At 33.4% G+C, this 23,614-nt stretch overlaps 3 protein-coding genes and 1 long non-coding RNA gene across 6 annotated transcripts; 2 read left to right on the top strand and 2 right to left on the bottom strand.

Moving 5' to 3' along the window:
• Window positions 1-2,960: 2,960 nt before the first annotated feature.
• LOC108203681 (uncharacterized) lies at window positions 2,961-15,209 on the top strand. Of its 2 annotated transcripts, none has more exons than XR_010285700.1 (4): window positions 2,961-3,074; window positions 5,147-5,286; window positions 5,634-6,058; window positions 11,585-15,209. It is a non-coding gene; the product is annotated as an uncharacterized LOC108203681 (long non-coding RNA). The 2 variants fall into 2 exon arrangements; XR_010285701.1 differs by lacking the exon at window positions 11,585-15,209 and adding an exon at window positions 9,648-10,819 and having other exon boundaries at window positions 2,963-3,074.
• On the bottom strand, window positions 5,661-9,482 carry LOC108194214 (uncharacterized). The gene is made up of 7 exons (XM_064081622.1): window positions 9,078-9,482; window positions 8,680-8,917; window positions 8,404-8,594; window positions 8,003-8,238; window positions 7,049-7,292; window positions 6,790-6,897; window positions 5,661-6,056 (listed from the first exon to the last, which is right to left on the bottom strand). The coding sequence occupies exons 1-7, from the start codon at window positions 9,294-9,296 to the stop codon at window positions 5,934-5,936; spliced, it is 1,359 nt and encodes a 452-aa protein (XP_063937692.1). The 5' UTR covers window positions 9,297-9,482; the 3' UTR covers window positions 5,661-5,933.
• Window positions 10,961-15,218, bottom strand: LOC108196116 (uncharacterized). 2 transcript variants are annotated; one of them, XM_017363230.2, is made up of 7 exons: window positions 15,000-15,218; window positions 13,989-14,226; window positions 13,713-13,903; window positions 13,295-13,530; window positions 12,429-12,672; window positions 12,171-12,278; window positions 10,961-11,301 (listed from the first exon to the last, which is right to left on the bottom strand). In XM_017363230.2, exons 1-7 carry the CDS (start codon window positions 15,216-15,218, stop codon window positions 11,179-11,181), a joined length of 1,359 nt encoding a protein of 452 aa, XP_017218719.1. In that variant the 3' UTR covers window positions 10,961-11,178. The 2 variants fall into 2 exon arrangements, with proteins under 2 accessions (XP_017218719.1, XP_017218720.1); XM_017363231.2 differs by lacking the exon at window positions 15,000-15,218 and adding an exon at window positions 14,386-14,604.
• Window positions 15,219-20,590: 5,372 nt separating this feature from the next.
• Window positions 20,591-22,005, top strand: LOC108194032 (LOB domain-containing protein 37). The gene is made up of 2 exons (XM_017360923.2): window positions 20,591-21,235; window positions 21,365-22,005. Exons 1-2 carry the CDS (start codon window positions 21,052-21,054, stop codon window positions 21,790-21,792), a joined length of 612 nt encoding a protein of 203 aa, XP_017216412.1. The 5' UTR covers window positions 20,591-21,051; the 3' UTR covers window positions 21,793-22,005.
• Window positions 22,006-23,614: the final 1,609 nt, after the last annotated feature.

Genomic DNA, 23,614 nt, shown 5'->3' with positions numbered 1-23,614 from the left:
TTATTTGAAACCATTAATGGCTGTGATGATGTATTTACCAAAGTTTTAACTTACAAACAAATCATAATTTCGAATTTTATTTTATTGAAAATTTTAATTTATTATTTATAAATTAAATTTTTTCACACCATTTAAAATATATTTAAAAAGTTTATAAATAATTAAAAAGCTCCCGTGCCTTGCATGGGCTATAAGCTAGTAATATTAAAATATGAAAGGTATATTTGAGGTGAAATTTTAATAGTCAGCACTACTACCACTTGAAACAAAGTTGATCGCGAATTGATGTTATATTTTCATTAAGAAAAATTTATTGACAATCTACTAGCAACGATATTAGGATCTACGTATTTTAATAATATTATGAAAATATCAATAATAAAAAAACATCATCCATATTTTTTAAACATTAAAAATTAAAAAATCATACTATATTCTGTTTAATGAGTCGAGTTCGAGTTTAACGAGTCGAGTCGAGCTCGAGTCGAACACCAGTAAAACTCGACTCGACTGGAACAATTTTTTTTTCCAAACTCGAGCTCGATAACAAACCGAACCGAGTCAAGTCGAGTTTTAAACAAGTTGAGCCGAGCTTGTTCACGAACAGCTCGACTCGTTTAAAACTCTATTCATGACAAACTTGCAGTCGAGTTAGTACAGTAGTTAAGTATCAGTTACTTTAATAGATTATGTTAAAAAAATATACAATAAAAATCCTAGAAAAAATAGGGAAAAATCGTTTTTTATTAAAAATCTAAAAAAATATTATAAAATATGAAAAAATGTAAAAACTTTAAAAAAAAATCTGAAAACCGGGGGGAAATCTGAATTTTTTTCAAAATTAGATCAGTTTTCAAAATTTTCATTTTATAGAAAAATAATTCAATAAATACCGTATATTCAGTTGTCTGTTAATTTTATAACTGATGTCTAAAAAAATTTCATTAAAAACATTTCAAAAAAAAAAATGGGAGTTTTTCTGGAACAGAGAAATTTCCAAGAAAATAATTCTTTTTCAAAGAAAAAAACTTATTTTGTCATTTTTTTTTATTTCTATCATATTTTTTAAATTTTTTTACAAATTCCGTTAAAGTCAACTGATATTTAAGGGTCGTGCTAACATCAGTTATTTGAGTGCCGGTTTTTGTTATTTTAGTTAGTTGACTGTAAGTTAAATTTAGTTTTGTGATCTTTTTATAAATATTTTGCGCTCAGTGACCCAACTGCAAGTTGTTGAGAAGTTTAGTAATCTTTTTCCAATTAATCCAAGTGAAAGACTTCAAGTGTTGAGATTTCTTTTGTGTTAGTTCAATTTCTAGCATATATATTGTCTTTAAACTAATTATTTTTTTAACTTAAATTATAAGAATCTTTGTTCATGATATTTAACAGCTCGAAGTTAATCTCGGTGAAGTGAATTTTTAACACTAGTTGTTTCGGCACATGCATTAGCATTATACAGTTGATAAAACACTAACATTAAGTTTAGATCTAAATAATGCGAATAAGTTGTAAAAAATCTAACAACGGACTATTAAACCTCTTCTCACAAAACCCTAAATTTCTCTCACCTTGAAGTAGCCGCCGTCTCTTTTATCCGAGGGGCTTCCATCGGATTTCACCGGTGGAAAGCCCCAATATTGTCTTCTTTTCTTACTATTAGTTAATCTTTTGTTTTCTTCAATAAGTTCCCAGTTTATTTGGGTTTTGTTTGGTCTCTCCTTCTGTGAGAGTTTGATTTTTGTTTGGGTTTTGTGTGTTCATCATGTCCGGGATTACAGATCTGCGGGATTTTCATGATGCTGATTCAATGATAAAGGTTTGTATGGTGATGCATTTATGGTCGATTGCTCAAAACAACATTGAGAGTATTACAGCATGTATATATCTCTTCAAAAAATCGCTTGGTTGCCTACCGAAGAAGGAAGGATTCAACGGCGATATGATTCTGCGTTTGTTCAATTTCGATTATATCTGTAGATGCCGTATGGCTTTTCATTATTGAATTATTTTCCTTTTTCAAAAACAACGGACTATTAAACCATTTCCTTGACCTAAATCTACATTTATCGGTCTACATGCTACACTATCAATATTGAAATATTTGCGTCAAAAAATTATTGAAATATTATAATTTTGATTAATCGATTTTACCGGTATTTTAGACAGCTCTACTTGTTTAATAAGTATACTAAAATAAAACACATTTTCTAAACCCTATTTATATATGAATATATTACCCATATTAAAAACTCCCTTAAGCACATTTATAAATTTATTTTTAAAAATCATATTTTAAATAAAACTGAATTTATATAGATATTAAATATTGAAATTTATATTAGTAAAAAAATATATATAACTCACATATCACACAATTATCATAAAATATCCTTGATAAATTATAACAAATATATCTTTTTTAAGGTCCATATATCTGCAAATATATCAAAACTAAATTTAGTTTTTTTTGTAAAATTTTGAACGATAGATAAAAAAACATCGCAAGGGCTGTTCAATAATCAGAAAATTTGCCCGATCAACCCCACAAGCCCAAAACTAAAGCATTTTTTTGCATTCATGAAATCCGAGGGTATTCGATTGGGATTGTTTGAAATCCATTAAAATCTTGAGGTATTCAATTGGGATTTTAAATTATGCTACAAAATCTGGTGGTATTCAATTGGGATTTTAAATTATGCTTTAAAATCCGATGGTATTCAATTGGGATTGTTTAAAATCCATTAAAATCTGATGGTATTCAAATGCTGATGGATTTTTTTTCATTTAATAAAATGATGGATTTTGTGGCATTCTTCAGTGTATTTTAAGTTTTTTGAAATCCCATCAAATTCAATGGGATTTTGAAGCATTATACCTAAATCCTATAAACTCTGCGACATTTCATCAAGAATCCGCACAAAATCAAAATCCCATACAATCCATTAAAATCCATAGACTAAAAACAATGCATTAAAATCCCAATCGAATACACCCCGTAAGTCTACAGGCCTGATTTGTGTGGGAGAAAGCTCTGATGGGGTCGCCACTCACCCAACCAGTCGACTCTTCAGGTCACACACATCTCCCTCATCCCTTGTAATTTTCATTTTGATCCGCCATTTGTGTCTTAATCATCTCAATATGTGCTAAAATGTCTAATGCGTTCCATGTATCAAATACAACTATGCAAATACATGTGTCAATTACTCAATTGTGTTTAAAATGCCTGTTATATTTCATTTTGTGCTAGATTGTATCGCTTTTGAGTTTTGATGTATTTAAGTTTTTTTATGCCTCAGCAGAATGTAGGGTGACATGAACCAGTTTTGATACTCATGCAATGCAAATTACCTAAAGCTACCTAAGATCGCAGTTCTTTTCTAATCAATTGAATATATCCTATCTGAAGTTGTCCACTGGTGTACATAGAATAGATATTTTCCGATCCTTGATCAAAACAAAGAACGATTTAGGGAAATTGGAAAGAGCCTTTTTGTCATTGCCCGTCTCTAGTAGTTCGGAGGCTCTAGTATTTTTTAAATAGTCCTGATAATGAACTATATAGAAAAAAAACAATAAATAGTCTAATTAGAGGATTGATTTTTTTTAAATATTATTAATTATAATAATCCAAGTAATCTTTCGTATACATATTTACAATTGAGCACCAGGCATGGGACTTTAGCATCCAGTGTGCAGTTGCAGCTCTTTCACATGGCAATTAAGGTGCAAAAAGTGACAGAAACTATTTTGTCCTGTTACCTGTTTGTATCATGGTTGTAAAATCGGGAATCAGGATTAATTGTTGGAAGTGCTGATTAGGGATTAATCGGACTAAAAATCGGATATTTTATAATATTATAATAATATTTGATATATTAGTTTAATTTACTCAATAACATATCATTTTTAAGAAAATTTATAGTGATTAATCGGATTTTAATAATTGAATCGTGGAGGCACCTTGCAGGGGATTAATCGACCGAATCGGGGATTTTTAGAACCATGGTTTGTATATATAATTATCTGTTTTCTTTAAAAAAATAATTAGTCGGGTGCAGAACAGTGTTACACAAGTCAAGCCATGGAACTTAAAACCTCTAATCATTTATCCCACATCGCAGGTTGAAGTCGTCTTCATTTCTTGTGGAAAGTCATCCGACACCTATCGCAGTAAACCAACAATCTTAATTAAATAAAAGGAACAAAATACACATACATATCTTAAGAATACAATCTTGCAAAAATAGTTGTATACGTCAAAAACTATATCAATATTGATTGCTATATAACTATATTAGTACTGACTAGCAAACCATAAGCAGACCGGGTCAGTTTTATTTTTCTTAAAATAATAATATTTTAAAATTTATCTTTAATTTGTTTTGTACAGTGGGGATTTTTTAAATTATTTGTTATTCTAAAAGAATATTGTTCACTGGTATTAACGTGTCCGAAACCTGAAACATATCGTTTTTGGTCAAAAGGTGTAAATTATGGACACCCCAACCAGTTCCACGCCAGGCCGCCTCAGGCCCAACACGTCAGGCCTCCAGGAATCGATTTTCAAGTGCTTTGGTCAATAATCAATTCTCTCTCCAACTCAGCTAAACGCCCAAAGGCTTGAAAGATATTGTTTTGTGTACTTGTACCGGGATATTTGTAGCTATTGGTACTCATCTTACGTGTTGCATAATACGGCGTAGACACTCATCCGCCTCAATGCTCCAGCCTCCATGCGAGAGATTGTTTAGAACTTGAGGAAGCATTGTGTGCAATATAGCTTTTTGCCCTGTCGCTGGAATGTCATGTTTGTGGTTGGTTCGAACTTGAGGCATGGTGCTAATGCACAGTAGCCAACACAATAGACACACCAAACACATGTCTTTTTTTATCCTTTAGTCTGTGGTACTATGTTTTTGTGTGTGCTTTTTCTAGTAATAGGCATCAGTTTGTGCCCGTGATGACATTATGCTACTGGCCTATGCATTCACACAAGTCTTCTTTAGAAATAGTCATCGACTCTTAGAAGACCTTTTTTTTTTCTTTTTCTGTTTTTAGAATCTATTAGGATATTGTATCATAAGTAGTAATATGAGTCATTATGATGATCTCTCATGGATTTTGCGGACCCTTTTTACAGGTATTGAGCTTGGAACTGGACTTTCGTCATGGTCAGTTGGGGTCAAGTTCACATCTCTGAAGCATCATCCGAAACTTTTCATATAGTATTGATCGCCATTATATGTTACGGCAAGCAAATCTATTGGCTTTCCTTGCACGGTGAGTTCTAACATAAGTTATAATACTGTTGTTCAAGAACTTTTGTAAGCTATGTCAGTAAAAAGCATGATCAACCAATTATTTTTTTTCTCAATGTTTCATGGTTTTCGAAATTTCACTTATGATCCTATCCCATATTTGTTTAAAATGTCAATCAATTAAGTAGTATTATAAGTTGGCTAGACTTTATGTTTATGCAACTTCTTGATCTGAGTTGTTAGACCTTAAAAAAGCTACTAATCTTCAGATACTAAATTTTAATATCTAAGTTAGGCGGCGGCAGTCCAGTTTGATTAACCTGCTTTATTAACACATTTCACTGACTTTCATAATCTTTTACTAAGCAGAAAATGTATTTACTCTGGAGTTGACACTTGACAATAAGACTGTAAGACTCCATAGATATGTCCATACACAGCAACTCTTAAAAGACAAACTAGCCAAATAGGAAATATCAGAGGGTGATGTTGTTCTTATGATTTCCAGGGCATTGATATATTATGCATCTGGTTTATCACCAATCAGAAAGAGGGCTCTTTTGCAACAGACAATATCATACAACCATATACTTTATTTTGTATGTCAACTTGACATATGAGACGTTCTTCAATGTATCACCTGCTTCTTGTTTTTCTCCTCATCAGTAGCTAAGTTGACGCACAAGGATTTTTTGTGGTAGGCAAATTTCCATCATAAGTGCATTGCGGGATATTTGAGTTCCTAATGAGGCGGGGCCCAATAGGCAGTTTGCTTGCTTTTGGACGAATATCCTGTAAGTTTAACAATCTGTTATTTCTACAATATCATAGAATATGCATGTACACTTGCACTTCATAAGTTTTCCGAGCTTGGTCAAGCTAAATCATGGCACAGAATAATTTGGTCTCTGAATGTAGGCATCAGCATCAGCCTGTATTCTATTATTCATGGACTTATAGATCTATCATTTCCATGAGCACTCAGGGAAATGATACAATTGTATTTGCAATTTAGCATTATATCCCTATTTAGGATACGTTTTGCGCAAACTGTTATATGCATTATTATTTTGGTTCTTCTTTTTTCTTTTTGCGGGCTTGTTTCCAAAATGGTCATGGAAGGAAGAGGAGATATAGCAAGTGTCATGTGAGGAACAAAAGTAGTACGAAGGCATGGTGTGCAGGGAAGAAATGTTTCACCCATTTCAGAACCTCATTGATGGTATATGTTAGGAACTAAGGTTTCAGAACATATATAATGATACAACAATAATCTGTGATGCAGAAGTAAAAAAATATAGAGACTAAGAATTAGAGACAGAATCAAATGCATCAGTTATTTTATAGAGAAATTGGTGGTTGTCCTTAATAGAATTTCCCTTTTTGCAATCTATATTTAAAACTAATTTAGTAATACAAGGTCTTAACTGGTCGTATTTATACTATTATTAACTAATTTGTAGGTCTCTATGATATGTTTTATATGAAACACTAATTTTGTGGGTAGGAATGTTAAATTATTTACTTGGTCAAAGATAGCCGTGGGGATAGCAAGAGTGGCAACCGCATTAGGGGCGTCAACTATTCCTGAAATCCTTCCTTCACAAGGGCAACATGAGAGTAAAATATAGACCTGAATGTGCCATTAATAACCTTATGTCAGTACTCGGTACCAATCAAATTTGAACTTTAGTGCCTGGATAGAAGTGTTTTGTATGGAAGCACATGTGCGTGTTCATATAACATAAATCATTTAGGTGATATATTTGTAAGCAATCTTTTACCTGTTCCTTTGTGTACCCAAATCTAGATAGGTAGTCAATTGCATTAAGTACTGCTCGTTTATAAGCGACACTAGCATCAAGGTAATGTTGTCTTCCACTCTCATCAACGCTGATTCCCTCGAACACCAACCATTCTGAAAATCTTGGTTCAACGGGGCCAATTTCGAATATTGGGTTTACATGAAGAGGTGTGGGTCCCATTGGAGTCAAGTACTCTTTCATCCCACCCCTAATGATCTCGCACCTAAGAGAAATTGACATCGACGTTATGATTTAAGCAAGAACATGCAGGGATAAACTTGTTTAGCCATTTGCAAAAAACACAAAATGGAACCAGATATTTATGTGATATATGCGAAACTGGGTAGCTGATTGAAGTTTTAGGGATGCAGATTCTTTTAGGTGACAATTAAGGCCTTTCAGATACACTGGTTGTCTTTGGAAGAAGCTGAAGATATGGATTTTAAATAATAATAATAATAATAATAATAATAATAATAATAATAATAATAATAATAATAATAAATTGATGATGACGATGATGATAAAGATAATTTTTTTTTTTTTTTTTTTTTTGAGGTATCTTGTTTAGGTCTTAGAGTGTTCTTGTTTACATTATATAGACTCCTATGTCTAAAGAATAAAGATAGAGCATTTCTTGAGAAAGATCCTCATGACTTGTTTTAATTTATGATATATATTTGATGTCTTAGGCTTTAAGCTCTAGTCATTTGCTTCCTGCTAACATAATCGATTAGGAATTAAACTAAGCATTACTTGGTAAAATTTTTAACCTGGATACTTAATAGATGTCCCGTTCTTTACTATGTATTTATGTGTTATCCTTTATCTGTACTATGATTGGCTATTTTAATTCATTTTTTGACTTTAGTTACTTTATGAGTGCGGGTCTGAAGGCATATACATATTTAGTATATGAGATAGGAAATACACCTGAGCTCTAAAAACCCACTCATTTCAATAGCCCCGCAAAATGAGACCTCACCATCACCCTGCGAGAAGTGCATGTCTCCTGTGCTAAAATTAGCACCTTCAACAAATACGGGAAGGTATATCTTAGAACCCCTGCTAAGATTTTTGATATCACAGTTTCCTCCATTCTCTCTTCCTGGAAGTGTCCTAGCTGCCTCATTAGCTATCCTTTCCCATTCAGGAGTTTGTCCTTGAATCTAAACCAGAAGCTAATAGTGTTAATAGAATCTTGGTCAACATACAATATTCCCCCTTAGTAATGTTGTAGTATATAAATATGTGCTATTGTTTTAAAATTCCAGGAATAAGTAGTTAGCCTTCTAGAGCACACAAGGTAAGAATGTCTGATGATTATTACATACCTTGCCAAGGTGGCATCCTTTTGTTGAAGGTAGATGTGCCAGTGGTCGAGTATGCAGCACCTCACATAATTTTGTTGACTGGTGCCCAGTTTCTACAAGCTCTCTTTCCCTCTTATTCCAAATGTTAAGGAGCTCAGCTGAAGGCGCAGTTCCAATGACCCCAGGGTGAGTCAAACCTGGAAACCGCACCCCTGTCCCAAGTAGTGTAATCTATGAATACACCTGGTCATGTTAATAAATAAAATAAAAATTGAATATACAAGGAAAAAGTTTTACCTGGTATATGAGGAGAGTAAGCATATATTCCTTCAAAATACCAAATGGCTTTGGTTGCACAGGGGAAGTGATCAGTTAGAAAACCCCCGCCATTTTCTCTATCAAATATTGCTGTATAACCCCATTCATCTCCGAGCAGAGGACCCAAGTTGCATATTTCAACTGCTAGAAGATCACCTGGCTTAGCTGGTGTCCCCTCCTTATCCACAACTCTTATCGGACCACTAAGGTAGTGCCCCTTGGACAGTTACAGAGATCAGTGTTAGTCACTTAGCTTATAAACAGTTGGAATATTTTCATCAATTCGTTTTTCTCTCTATTTGTGAGTTTATGTTGGATAGAACATATGGAAATTTGATCTCTTTAGCAGGTTAGAACTAAATAAATTTCATACTTACAGTTGATAGATCTGCATATTTTACATCAGTTGCAGAATTATTATCTTTAATTGCACCACCTGTCCAGTCTACCATCTCTACCCTGAACATCTCACCGGTCTTAACCTCTGCAACTGGTGGTATTTCTGGATGCCACCTGTTGTGAAGAGGTAGTGCTTGTTCACAAGGCTTCTTCTTCAGGTCTATGGATATGATAAGTTTTGGAGTTGGGGGAGCCATGGATGAATTGAACTTGAATGAATTGAGCCAATCTATAAATAGACTGAAGTTGTTCAAACTTCACCTAAAATCTGCCTGAGTCACTTTCTCATCTTATTTGTTAAGGCCATCACTGTGTAACAGCAGCTCATATTCTATTAACCTAGTTGTCCTTGTTCATTTGTAAGTCACTGGGAACGAGGAAAATGATTTTTTTTTCTTCTTTTCTTTACACAAGTAGATATCCAGTCAAGCTGGATTCTTCTAAATCTTGTTGTTAACTTGTCCATCAACTTGCACGTAAATAAATACATATATTATATATATATTATCTGGTATGATTAGGGAACTGACTCACTATAGATTGATCAGCATATTTGATGTCATGGGTGGAATAATCCTTGGTGTCCTACCCCCGCTAAAATCCACCATCTCTAACCTGAAAAGCTCCCCAACTGTAACCTCTGCAACGGGAGGTATGTCGGGGTGCCATCTGTTACGGAGGGGCTGTGCTTGTTCGCAGGCCTTCTTCTTCAAATCAATGCTCACTACAAGCCTGCTCCAAGTTCAGCCATGCTCTTCTCAAATGGATTAGTTCATTTTACTTTGTCTTTTTTCTAAACTATTAATTCACATAACAAATTTTGTCTGCATCTTTTTCCCTTAGTGGACGGACTACTTACTAATTTAACTAATTAACTCATGACCAACTTGGTTTGACTGAAAGCTACACTGCATTTTAATATCTTATTTCTGTGCAGTCCAGTATATACTCTTTGACCGTAAAATATAAAGCCTTGTTTTAATCTGCTTATCTTATTGTAAACCAAAGTTAGGCATTGCTTTATCTCTTTTTCTTGATATAATTAAAATAAATAACTTTAATTAGTAACATCAAAAGCTAATGTAAGAGCTAGGCTTTGGTTAAACCATTTAAGATTGATGTGTTGGTATAAATAATCTAAATATCATACTAGCTGAAAATGAAACATTAACTCGGCGTAGAAATTATAATTTTGAAGACGGCAAATGATGTGAATTACAGAAGTGGACAAACCCACTTCCTTCATAAAAAAAGATGGTTGTCTTGATGTGCAAGGTACTGTTGTACTTGAAGATGTTTGTATACATATATAATTACGTTATCTAGGGTGCAGTATATTGGGTCTTTACATTATGTTAAGGATGTCATGTTTTAGGTCGGTCGGAAGCTCGACATAAGCTTTGAGGTTAAGGCATTAAATCTCGTGGAATCTCATGAAAAAATGTGCTTTATAATATGTTTCTCTGTAGCAAGTCATTTTCCTGCTATAGTTGTCCTCCTTGGTTTCCCTGTTACCAGGGTTTCCACGTATTCTTCCTTAAAATTGTGTTTGGAGATATGAAATTCTCTAAATGATGGATTTCAAATGACATGAGTTGAGTTGTCATTTCAAAATCTCAAATTTGTACTAATATTTGAATGTTTTGGAATTCAAATGAAATACAAACACATCTTTGATCAAATCCACAATTTCAAATCAATTCTAGGTTTCCAAACACATCATAAGGTTATTGTTTAAATAACCTGCTTCATTCACATTTTATTGACTTTGTTTTTCCTTTACTAAGTGGAATTACATTTACTCTGTGTATTTAGTTACATACTCTTAAGTTAACACTAAGACTGTAAGGCATAATAGATATGTCCATCCCAATTGTCTTTAAAAATAAGACCAGGCAAATAGAAAATATTACAGGGTAAAGCTGTTCTTATGATATCCAGGGCACTGTTATCTTATGTCTCTAGTTTTATAGCCAATCAGAAGCAAGGCTCTTTTGCAACAAATGATATTCCCCCACTATACACTTCATTTCTGCAAGTCAACCTGACATATGAAACAATCTTCAATGCATCACCTGCTTAACTTGATGCACAGGGATTTTTCGTGGTAGGCAAATTTCCATCATAAGTGCATTGTGGGATATTTGGGTTCCTAACAAGCCGGGGCCCAACAGGCAGTTTGCTTGCTTTTGGACGTATATCCTGCAAGTTCAGCGATTCGTTATTTTTACACTCACAGAATATGCATGTATGTCTGCACTATAAATTTTTTGTAAGATTGGTCTAGTTAAATCATAAAAAAAAATTATGTGCTCTCTGAAGGCATAGGATTCTTATCAATCTATTGTTTCCACTAACTTCCGAAAAAATTATAAAATTGTACTTGCAATATAGCATGATATATATATTGAGTTTATGTTTTGCGCGAACTGTTAAATGCTTCTTCTTTTTGGTCTTTCCCTTTTCACGGGTTTGTGGCCAATAGGTTGATGAAAGGAAGAGGAAATGTAGCAAAGGAGTCATGACTCGGTAAAAGCACGGTGAGCAGGGAAGAAATATTTCCACCCTTTTAGAACATCATTGATGGTATTTGGTGTGAACAAAGGTTTTAGAACATATATTGATACAATGAGAAATTATGATGCAGAAATCATAGATATAGAATTTAGACAGAAAATGAGAGGAAATTTGTTGCATCAGTTTTTCTGTAGATAAAGTAGAACGAGAGAGAGTTGGTGACTGCGTGTCAGTTCTTAACACAAGATTCCTTTTTGTATGTCGTAATTAAAAAACTAATATAGTAATACAAGGTCTTAACAATATATACCAATTGCTAACAAGTAAGGAAAATAAAATATAGGAGTACGTACTCGTATTAGGGCATTTATTGTGTAGTATTTTTATGCTGGTGCTTATATGAAAGTATAGCTCCTGTCTACAGGAATTCCGATTGGTTTATTAGATATTTTGTATAACTAAATACTCTGATTGAATACTTTCTTATTGTTTGTATATGTTGTGTACCTTGTATGAAACACTAATTTTATGTGTAGGAATTTAAAATTATATACCTGGTCAAAGATAGCTGTTGGGATAGCAAGAGTAGCAACTGCATTAGGGGCGTCAACTATTCCTGAAATCCTTCCTTCACAAGGGCAGCATGAGAGTAAAAGATAGACCTGAAGGTGCAGTGATACACCTTATGTCAGTACTCAGTAGTCATAAGAATTGAACTTTTAGTACCTAGTTAAAAGTGTTTTAATTGTATGCAGATGAGTGTGTTTATTAACATAAATCATTTAGGTGATATATGTTAAGCAATCTTATACCTGCTCTTTTGTGTACCCAAATCTAGATAGGTAGTCAATTGCATTAAGTACTGCTCGTTTATAAGCGATGCTAGCATCAAGGTAATGTTGTCTTCCACTCTCATCGACGCTGATGCCCTCGAACACCAGCCATTCTGAAAATCTTGGTTCAACAGGGCCAATTTCGAATATTGGGTTTACATGAAGAGGTGTGGGTCCCATTGGAGTCAGGTACTCTTTCATTCCGCCCCTAATGATCTCACACCTAAGATAAATTAACACCAACATTAAAAATAAAATTTGAGCAATAACATGGAGGGATTAACTAGCTTAACCATCTGTTGATAAAACAATATTAAACCAAAATATTGATGTGATATTCGAGAAATTTGGGAGGTGATAGAAGTCTTAGAGATGAAGGTTCTTTCAGGCACTGATATAAAAATTGGAAATGCTATGAAGGCCTGTCTGATAGATAGGCTGTCTTCACAACAAGCTCAAGATACAGAGTTTTTTTTCCGAGGTATGGTAGTAAAGTCTTGGAATGTACTTGGTTACATCATATGAAGTCCTTGGTCTAAAGAGGAGAATATCCTGAGAAAGATTCTCTGGACTCGCTCTAGTTCTATGATATATCTTTGATGTCTTAGACTCAAAGCTTTAGTTGTCTACTTGCAGCTAATGTAATTGATTAGGAACTAAACTAAGCATTAGTTTGTAAAGTTTTGATCTGGATACCTACGAATGTGTTATCTATGATTTATTTGTGTGTTGTTCTATATTATATACATGATTGACTACTAATTCAATATTTTGATTTTAATTACTTTTATGTGGAGTGCAACTCTGAAAGCATTTACAAATTTAGCGATATAGGAAGAATGCACCTGAGCTCTAAAAACCCACTCATTTCGATTGCCCCACAGAATGAGACCTCACCATCACCCTGTGAGAAGTGCATGTCTCCCGTGCTAAAATTAGCACCTTCAACAAAAACTGGAAGGTATATCTTAGAACCCCTGCTAAGATTTTTTATATCGCAGTTTCCTCCATTCTCTCTTCCAGGAATTGTCCTAGCTGCCTCATTAGCTATCCTTTCCCATTCAGCAGTTTTTCCTTGAATCTAGACAAAAAACTTAGTGTTCATTTTACAATATCAATATTCTTTACAAATTGCCTTGGTAATATTCAAATATGTGCAATCACATTAAAATTCCTGCATTACTCATCTTAATGTACTTCTCCAGGAGTAGGTAGTTAGCCTTTTATAGCACAAGGTTAGTATTTTAGATGCTTATTGCATACCTTGCCAAGGTGGCATCCTTTTGTTGAAGGTAGATTTGCCAGTGGTCGCGTATGCAGCACCTCACATAATTTCATTGACTGATGCCCAGTTTCTTCAAGCTCTCTTTCCCTCTTATTCCATATGTCAAGGAGCTCAGCTGAAGGCGCAGTTCCAATTATTCCAGGGTGAGTTAAACCTGGAAACCGCACCCCTGTCCCAAGTAGTGTTATCTTTGGATACACCACATCGTGTATATAAATGAACGAAAAACTGAATATATAGTGAAGAAGTTTCACCTGGTATATGAGGAGAGTAAGCATATATTCCTTCAAAATACCAAATGGCTTTGGTTGCACAGGGGAAGTGATCAGTTAGAAACCCGCCGCCATTTTCTCTATCAAATATTGCTGTAAAACCCCATTCATCTCCTGGCAGAGGACCCAAGTTGCATATTTCAACTGCTAGAAGATCACCTGGCTTGGCTGGAGTCCCCTCCTTATCCACAACTCTTATCGGACCACTGAGGTAGTGAACCTAGGATAGTTTCAGAGATCAGTGTTAGTTGCTCAACTTATAGGCAGTTTGGTTTTTGCATAAATTTGCTTTTCTCTTTTTGTGAGTTTATGTTGGATGTGACATATAGGCATGTTATCTCTTTAGCAGGTTAGGTACTAAATAAAATATTACACTTACAGTTGATAGATCTACATATTTTACATCAGTTGCGGAATTATCATCTTTAATTGCACCACCTGTCCAGTCTACCATCTCTACCCTGAACATCTCACCGGTCTTGACCTCTGCAACTGGTGGTATTTCTGGATGCCACCTGTTGTGAAGAGGTAGTACTTGTTCCGAAGGCTTCTTCTTCAGGTCTATGGATACAATAAGTTTTGGAGTCGGGGGAGCCATGGATGAATTAACTTGAATGAATTGAGTTGGTCTATAGACAGACCTAAGTTCTGTGTGTTAGACCAAACTGATCCTCAATTATTGTTTCCAAACTTCACCTAAAGTCTGTCCGAGTCACTTTCTCTTCTTAATTGTTAAGGCTATCACTGTCTATTGTCTAAGAGCAGCACATATTCTATGAATCTAGTTGTCCTTGTTCATTTGTACACCAGATACAAGGGAAGGTAATCATTATTATTTTTTTCGTTTACAATAAGAAATTCTGGTTGGGCTATTTTCCAAATTTTCTTAATTTTGTTGTAATTTCCCTAAATTTATTAACTTATCTGTTGATTTCCATGTAAATAACTACGTATATAGTATTATTATATGGTATGATCAGAAAACTGACTCACTATGGATTGATCAGCATATTTGATGTCATGTGCAGAATAATCCTTGGTGATTCTACCCCCGCTAAAATCCACCATCTCTACCCTGAAAAGCTCCCCAACTGTGACCTCTGCGACGGGAGGTATGTCGGGGTGCCATCTGTTGTGGAGTGGCTGTTTTTGTTCCCAGGCCGCCTTCTTCAAATCAATGCTCACTACAAGCCTTGCTCCAAGTTCGGCCATGCTCTTCTCACTCTAAATCAACAAGTGATAGGTTAGTTCATTTTACCTTAGTCTTTTTTGATAACTATTAGTTCACATAACAACTTTTGTGTGCATCTTTTTCCCTTAGTGGACGGACCACTAACTGATTTAACTCATGACCTACTTGCTTGATTGAAAGCTACAGAGCATCATAATATCTTATTTCTCCACATTCCAGTATCTCTTCTTTGACGTAAATTATAAAGCCTCTTTATAATCAATCTGCTTATCGTCTTGTAATTTAAATTTAGCCGTTGCTTTGACTCTCTTTCTTGATATGATTAAGAAGATTAACTTTAATTAGTAACATCAAAAACTAACGCAAGAGCCAGGCTTTAGTTAAACAATGTAAGATTGATGTGACGGTATAAATAATCTAGACTCTGGTTGAATGACAACCTAAAGAAATTTTAGATGAAAATGTAACATCAATTTTGAAGACTGTCCAAATTGCTAGAAGAGTCGCCCCCACTAAGCAGATTGCCTGGATTCTCGAGGATTTGGTTTTTGTTCTGTTTCGGTAGAAATTTCACAAAGCATTGACCAATACTAAGTTTTTGGTCGACACTTGATGTCTTTGATGTGGATAAAACTACGATATGATAAATTGATGGTGGAAAAACAAATCATAGCAGATCTTTAATTGATAAATTATTATTATTTACTATTATAAATTCAAGTCAGAATCAAATATCAGTTCTTAAAATCAAAGATGACCTTGTTCAGCAAAATATGAATTATCATTAGGTTTATAGTAGAAACTAGAAAGTAATCGAAGTATCTGATTTCAGGTGTCCTTGGATTCATATTAAAAATCTAAGGACATGTTGGACTAAATAACATCTCATCGGTAAAACTATATCTGCATGCAAAAATAAATCCAATAAATTGTATAACTAATTTTTGAATAATTAATTATTTATCATAAAATACGTACTAGGCACTTGCCAGTGTAACGGTCTTGCTAAAATCTACTCTTATCATTTTCCTTTGTGATTATCGGAAGAAGATAATAATCTGGGATACTAAACATTACTTCCTCCCTCTGTCCTTAATTACATTTCTATTTCAATTTTTTGGAATTCAAATCGATCAATTTGTGACTAAATATCAAAAAATATTTATTTATCATTTTAAAATATGAATTATATTTTAAAGTATATTAGATGTATTTTATCATACAATAATTATTTCATTTTTTTAAATATATAATATTTATATAAATTTAATCAAATTATAATCAATTTAACTGATAACCAGTGTTACAGAAATCGGGAATCGGACCTAATCGGTTGAGCTACTAATTCAAGGATTAATCGGAAATCGGGGATTAATCGGAGTTAAAATCGGGTTTATTTTAATAGTAAAATATTATTCAAAAAAAAATAGTAAAATATTATTTAATATTTAGTTATTATTATATTAGTTATTTAATAACTAATACATTTACTATATTCATAAACTCTATAATTATTCATATTTAAAGTAATATAGCATTTTAATTTTAATAATTTATCACATATACTTCGATTATGAAATATATATAAGGATTAATCGAATTTTAAAAATCGGATCGGTGGCCGACCTTGCAGGGGATTAATCGGGGATTTATCGGTTAAATCGGGGATTTTTAGAACACTGCTGATAACAATCAAAATGAACATATATGATGTGATGTAACAGAGATGGTTCTTTTTAGTAAATTACTCCCTCCGTCTCTAAATACTTTTCCTGTTTGTATTTTTTACGTTTGCCAACACACACTTTTAATCGTTAATATCTTTCATTTCGTAGTAGCATTAAATATAAAAACTTCACTGTATTAAAGTACTCGTGAATACGAATCTAACAAGATCACTCATGACTATATTTAATTTTATAAATTAGATGTAAATTAGTAATTTGTCTCATGTTATGAACAGTACCGACATAAACTGCTTCCAGTTTCTTTTTTTCCTGATCCGTTTGTGTAAATAAGTTGAAGAAGTATCGGTAAGAAGTTGAGAATACGAATTTTTTTTCCCAGAGCTTCTACTTCTTTCTAAACACTACCTATTTACTTCTCACTTCTAATCCACTCTTTCACTTTAAGTAAAAAGTCATTTTTTTAATGCTTATCCGGACTCTATATATTTATTATTTACAAATCAGGTTTGAGTGCGGAAAAGAAGAGAGGATAAAATGATCTTGCTTCATTGGAGCTTACTAATTTATGTCCAACAGTCCAACACGCGTAACAGAGGACCGAGTAAATTAAAAAAGGACAAGTCTGATATGCCAAGTTGCAGCAGCTAGCAGGCCAGCCCGGCCCAGTCCCGCAATAACTCTATAGGCCGCATGACTAACCCACTTGTGCCCACCTTTCTCCACTTTCATTGGGTCCGTACATTACATTACGTCCAGTTCTTTCTTATTTATTACTAGCTTTAAACCCGTGCAAAGCACGGGCGACTATATAATTTTAAATTTATTATATATAAGTTAAATTTTAACATCATTTTATTAGCGTCATAACAGTAATTAATAAAATTTTATTAAATTATATTCACTCTTAAATATTTAGTTTTTAAAATATTTTTTTATATTATAAATCTTTGGTATAATTAAAGGATAATGATGAATTAGTGATGTAAGAGCAAAATACTTCTATATGCTATAGACTTGTGTTTACAAAAGGAGAGTTTAATATTAGATTATTTTTATTTATTTAAGGGTAATTTAGGGATAACCAAAAAAGCATGACCAAACCAAAAATTTATACTACTACAAATTATACTCATGTTGACTTATTATATAATACTAGCCTTTAACCCGTGCGAAGCACAGGCGAATATATAATTCATAATTTATTATTTATAAGTTAAATTTTAAAATTATCTTAGTATTTTAGTATAATTGGAACATTTATTTATAAGTATTTTTAGTATTAATATATATTATTAATAGTAGTTTCATTTTTTTCAACTAATTATATTTAAGAGGATAATGATAAAATTTTGTCTTGTAATAGATGAGGAGTGTTTTTAGTATTTGAAATTGTTTAAAAAAATAAGAGTAATAGACCTATATGACTTCTACTTGTATAAAGAGAGTACAAAAAGAACATGACCAAACCAAAAATTTGTACGACTACAAATTATACCCATGTTGGCTTATTATAGTATAGTATAGATATAGTATAGATAGATGTATTTTAGACAAAAGATATTCAAAATTGTATATTTATAATTAGTTATACGTTTATCCATAAGTAATTTTTAATATTAATATATGTTATTAACAGTAGTTTCATCTTTTTTTAACTAATTATAAATTATATTTAAAAAGATATTAGTATATATAAGGAGTGTTTTTAGTATATGAAACTGTTTAATAGATATCTACTTGGAGACTTTTAGTTTTAGAGGAGAGTACCGAACCAAAATTTTGTACGACTACAAATTATACCCATGTTGACTTTTTATAGTATAGTATAGTATAGATTCGTCGTATTAGGCCGGCGCCATTCAAATTATACACTCCTGCATGCCGTATCTCTCACATTTGATCTTGTCGCGCATATCTGGATCTTGAAATCTCGCCACTGTTATACATTTGGAACAATCAATTTATAGCTAGATATTTATTTAAATAGATGATTATTATAACCGGCATGCATTTATCCATGAACAGAATGGATTGTCGTGTTCATTATATATATTTCTGAATTACTCAGAAAATTGACCGGCACAAAGTATTTTAAAATTAATCAGAAAGTTAAATCGATTTAAATTAAGGGTTTTTAAATGCGGCATATAATCTACTAATAGAAATCATGCTGTTTATATCCAGCATAAGTGCATAACCATTCTCTTTGTATGGTTAGGTTCGAGTCACGTCAAACAGTCCACAAGTGGCTAGTCTCAAGTTTATTGCCTATTGTGAATTACCTATCAGAATATCTGTACTCATTTTTTTAATTTTATTTTGCTCAATACTGTATATTGATTTTTGCACATGCCTTGTGCAAATATTTTCCTTACGATCCTAGCATGTGGTTTAATACAAATGAATCCAGGTAGATGGATAACTCCACTTAATTATTGTGAGTACTTTTCTTCCGATCTTAGTGGGTGTTTGGGAGAGCAGACTTAGAGCATCTCCAACGCAGGTCATCTGTTAGCTTTAAAGTCTATGTGTCAGCTCATATACCTGATATGTAAAAAAAACATCCCTTCCACTTTTAACACGGCTGTTTGGCAATTCTGAAGAAACACTTAATTCAGGCAAAAAAATCCCAGCAAAAGAAGCTAGAAAATCTAGCTTATTTTCAAGACTCTGCTTATGCTTCTTTCGTCCTGACTCTTATGTACGTAGTACATCCATCAAATAGAACAGAACTTTAAGCATATCAAGGAACGTCCGGGGAAAGCTTTGCTTGCAAATCCTTCTCTATGTTCGGTGAATTAATCTCAGTACACCAAAGCGGTTATTAATATTTTTTTTAATGCAGCGTTTAAAATTTTATACTTGTAAAATATTTCATGTATTAACAATAAAAGATCTTTTATAATTATAATTAATTTTTTAAAAGAAACAAATTATTATATTACAAAATTACCAAACTAATACCAACTTATAAGTTAAGTTATCCAAACACTTAAAAAATTTCTGATAACTTATAAGTCACGGTATCCAAACACTTCTGGTAGCTTATAAGTCCAAACCAACTTATCACTTATAATCCACTTATTTATTTTAAGCAATAAGTCACTTCTTTTAAACCCAGCCAAACGGCCCCTTAATATTTTAGAAGAAAAAAAGGTATTTTTTAGTTTTGGTGGATGAATAACTACTACTACTATTTATTTATCAAAATGTAATTATGTTCTATGCATGATTGACAATTACCTAAGATTCCTTTCTTTTCTCATAGAAATTTATATATACTACTCATACAGTAATACTAGGGTTGGTTCAACCACTGACTGTCAAGTGAATCCTTATATTTTTATCGACTGAATAATAAATTTACCTGTATAATAAACTATAATAATTTATATTAATCTATTATTCTGAACCATTTTTTACAAAACGGTTTTTCTATGGTGTGCCCAAGGGCACACACTAAGCACTAAAACTTATAAATTTGGGAGATTTTGATTGGCTTACACTCTTTAATAATGATGGCCCCCCTTGCATTTACAACAACCACACCAATCAAATCCCTCCAATTTTATAAATGTTAGTGCTTAGCATGTGCCCTTGGGCACACACTAGACAAACCCTTTACAAAATTACAGTACAAAAAAATTACGATTAAACTATGCAGTTGGATGCGAAATTAGGTAAGCAAAAGGTAGAAAGAGAAAAAGTAGGGATATGAAGAAAAACGAAAGAGAAAGGATAAGAAGATCCAACGGTGGAGAAAAAAAGTAATGGCGAGGCGCGGAAACAAGGAGCCGCTGACGCCCAATAGTTTGGAATCAAACTCCCGACCACAAACATTATTTGACATCCCATACGCACACTTTCACTCACTCCCCTCTCTCTCTCTCTCTCTCTCTCTCTCTGACTCACCCCATTACCACCATCCCACCAATCACATTTCAACTCTCCCTTTTAACTGTTAACTAATATCTCTCTCTCTCTCCCACACACTTTTATTCCTTCACTTCTCTTCACCATTATATATAACCCTACCATCCTCCTGTATGCTTCAACTCTCTCTCTCTCTCTCTCTCAATCTCTCCCTCTCTCTCTCATTATTTATCTCCATACACTAATCAACCTTATCTGCTTAATTTCACTTGAGTCTGGAAAGAGAAGAAAAATGAGCTGCAACGGATGCCGAGTCCTGAGGAAAGGATGCAGTGAAAACTGCATACTGCAACCATGCTTACAGTGGATCCAAACTCCTGAAGCTCAAGGCCACGCCACCGTCTTTGTCGCCAAGTTTTTCGGCCGCGCTGGCCTCATGTCTTTCATCTCCGCTGTTCCTCATCCTCAGAGACCTGGTACATAGTTAAAAATATTTCCTCCTGTCTCGTTTAATTTTATTAATTTATCGAGATTAAAAATATACCGTCGAGGTCGTTAAGAATTTATCCTCTGTTTGTTACTTAGTCTAACTTATATTTTTCCAGCTCTCTTTCAGTCTTTGTTGTTCGAAGCTGCTGGAAGGACCGTAAATCCAGTCAACGGAGCCGTCGGTCTTCTGTCCTCAGGCAACTGGCACATCTGCCAAGCCGCCGTCGAAACAGTGCTGCGCGGCGGCGCGTTGCGTCCACTCACAGATCTGGAATCATCATCTTCTGAATGCACTGATATACTCAAGCTTAAAGATTCGACCTCTACTTCTCGGTTAAGAGTGGAGAAGCGTCGGCGATACGAGCCAGAGATGAAGCTGCCTGATCCATCTCCTAATTTCTCTGGAGCAAATTTGCCGGCGAAGATGACGTTAGAGAAGCGGCGATCGGAGACGCCTTCGAGAACATCGGAGGAGTCGGTGACGACGTCGTGTTACGAAAGCGGAAGTGGATTACGAGAAGTTAAACTGCTTAATTTGTTTTAAGTATGATGATAATGAGATGTATCAGTTTTGTATGCTTATTTTATTATTACGGCGAGGTTTTGGATTCCCCTGCTTTCTCTGGGTTGTTATTTCTCTGGATTTTGAGGGAGATTTCAAGGTTTTTTTTTTCTGGTCCTTGGTAACAATAATTGACAACCGAGTTATTATTATATTAATATAATCTTGTTATATTAATATAATCTTGTTAAGCCACTTAGGTTTACTGTTTATAAATATCTGTCTCGGTATTTTTTCGATATTTGTTAGGTCGTTGATTAATATATGTATATTAAGAAAAATTGATAGATGGAAAAAAAATAAATTGATAAACAATATGCAAGACAGTAAAATAATTGATTTTTAGTAGGATGATACTGTGCGCCCTAGTCGTATATCCTCACACCCTATATATCACGAAGCGGATTCTTGTTTAAATCATGGTTAATTCATTAAATTAGTTAAGTTTACTTTTTTATTATTATAAATGAGTTAATTCAATAATAAAAACCATACGGCATCTACCTAAACAGTCGTCGAACAAACAAAATACAGAAACAATCACTGATTAAATCATTTTTCTCAAAGATAAAATCACGTGATTCGTTGAAAATAATATATATACATATACTTCGTCATTTTCGCTTCCGCCACAAACAGTTTGAGCTATCGACTGAGAATGCAATCTCCTGACAATTTCTATTATCAAATCAAGCATCATACTCACACAAGCAGTGAGACAATAATAAAACTCACACAAAATGGTGAGACAACAAAAAAATCAAAACCAAATGTGACAACCTAACAACCAAATGCGTAAATGAAATATTAGTTAAATCAAGATAATCCTTAGATCTGGGGAACAAACTCACAAAAACAAGATAACTCGAACCACTTTCGAGGATAAAAGCACCGAGAAGAACGAGAAATCCGTAACTCCGTAGAATTGAAGTATAAGAAAAAGAAGGTCAAATCAGAAAAGACTCTGAATCCTTACATCTGAAAAAACAAACTAATGTCAAAAAAGTTTTATTAAAAAAAACACAAAGAAAGAAAATAAAAAATTTTGAGCTTTCCACCGTTAAAGATCTGGTGTAAGCCCTGCGGGCTGCCGCTGCTAAGAAAAAAAGACTGAGAAAAGAAAACTAGGGTTTCCGGAGGATGAGGTGTGTAATTAGTTGAGTTTAGTGTCGTAGCATTCTCGTTAATTTCATTTATGTAGTATAAATGTATAATATAAAAGAAATTGATTAACTTTTTATCTTTCATAAACCAATTGTAAATCAAAACGATTAATCTTTCACACTACCATTTATTATTTCATCAAACAAATCAATTTCTTTATATTTCTAATTATTTACAAGTCACCTATGATATAAAATTGCCAACAAACAAAAGTTGAGCACGTCAAAAGTCGGTTTGTCATGATGCAAATGTCCGAAATTTATACCGAATTTGGTTTTAAAATAAAATATATTTGTTTATATAATGAGCCAAAAATTGAAATTATTAAGAAGTTGGTATGATTTACTTTTTTAATAATATATTTCATCTTATGTCTTTTTTAAAATTGAATCAATTTCATTAGTCAAAACGGATACCACCTTAACCTTTTTACAATAATAGGTTTAATATTAAGCAAAAAATAATTTATCAAATTTATTATTTAATCTTTTTTATTTAGTCTTATACATAAGACGAAAAGTAAATAAAAGCGGAGTTAGTATTAATTCAACTATGCAGTCTTTAACCTAGCAACTAATGTGGGGAGACGGGAGAGCCGCCACCCGGTGGCCTAAAGGAGTGTGTGCACAAATCTAAGAAC

Source organism: Daucus carota, chromosome 7 (assembly GCF_001625215.2).
Source record: "Daucus carota subsp. sativus chromosome 7, DH1 v3.0, whole genome shotgun sequence".
Taxonomy (NCBI): domain Eukaryota; kingdom Viridiplantae; phylum Streptophyta; class Magnoliopsida; order Apiales; family Apiaceae; genus Daucus; species Daucus carota.
This window is presented reverse-complemented; position numbering and strand designations above follow the sequence as displayed.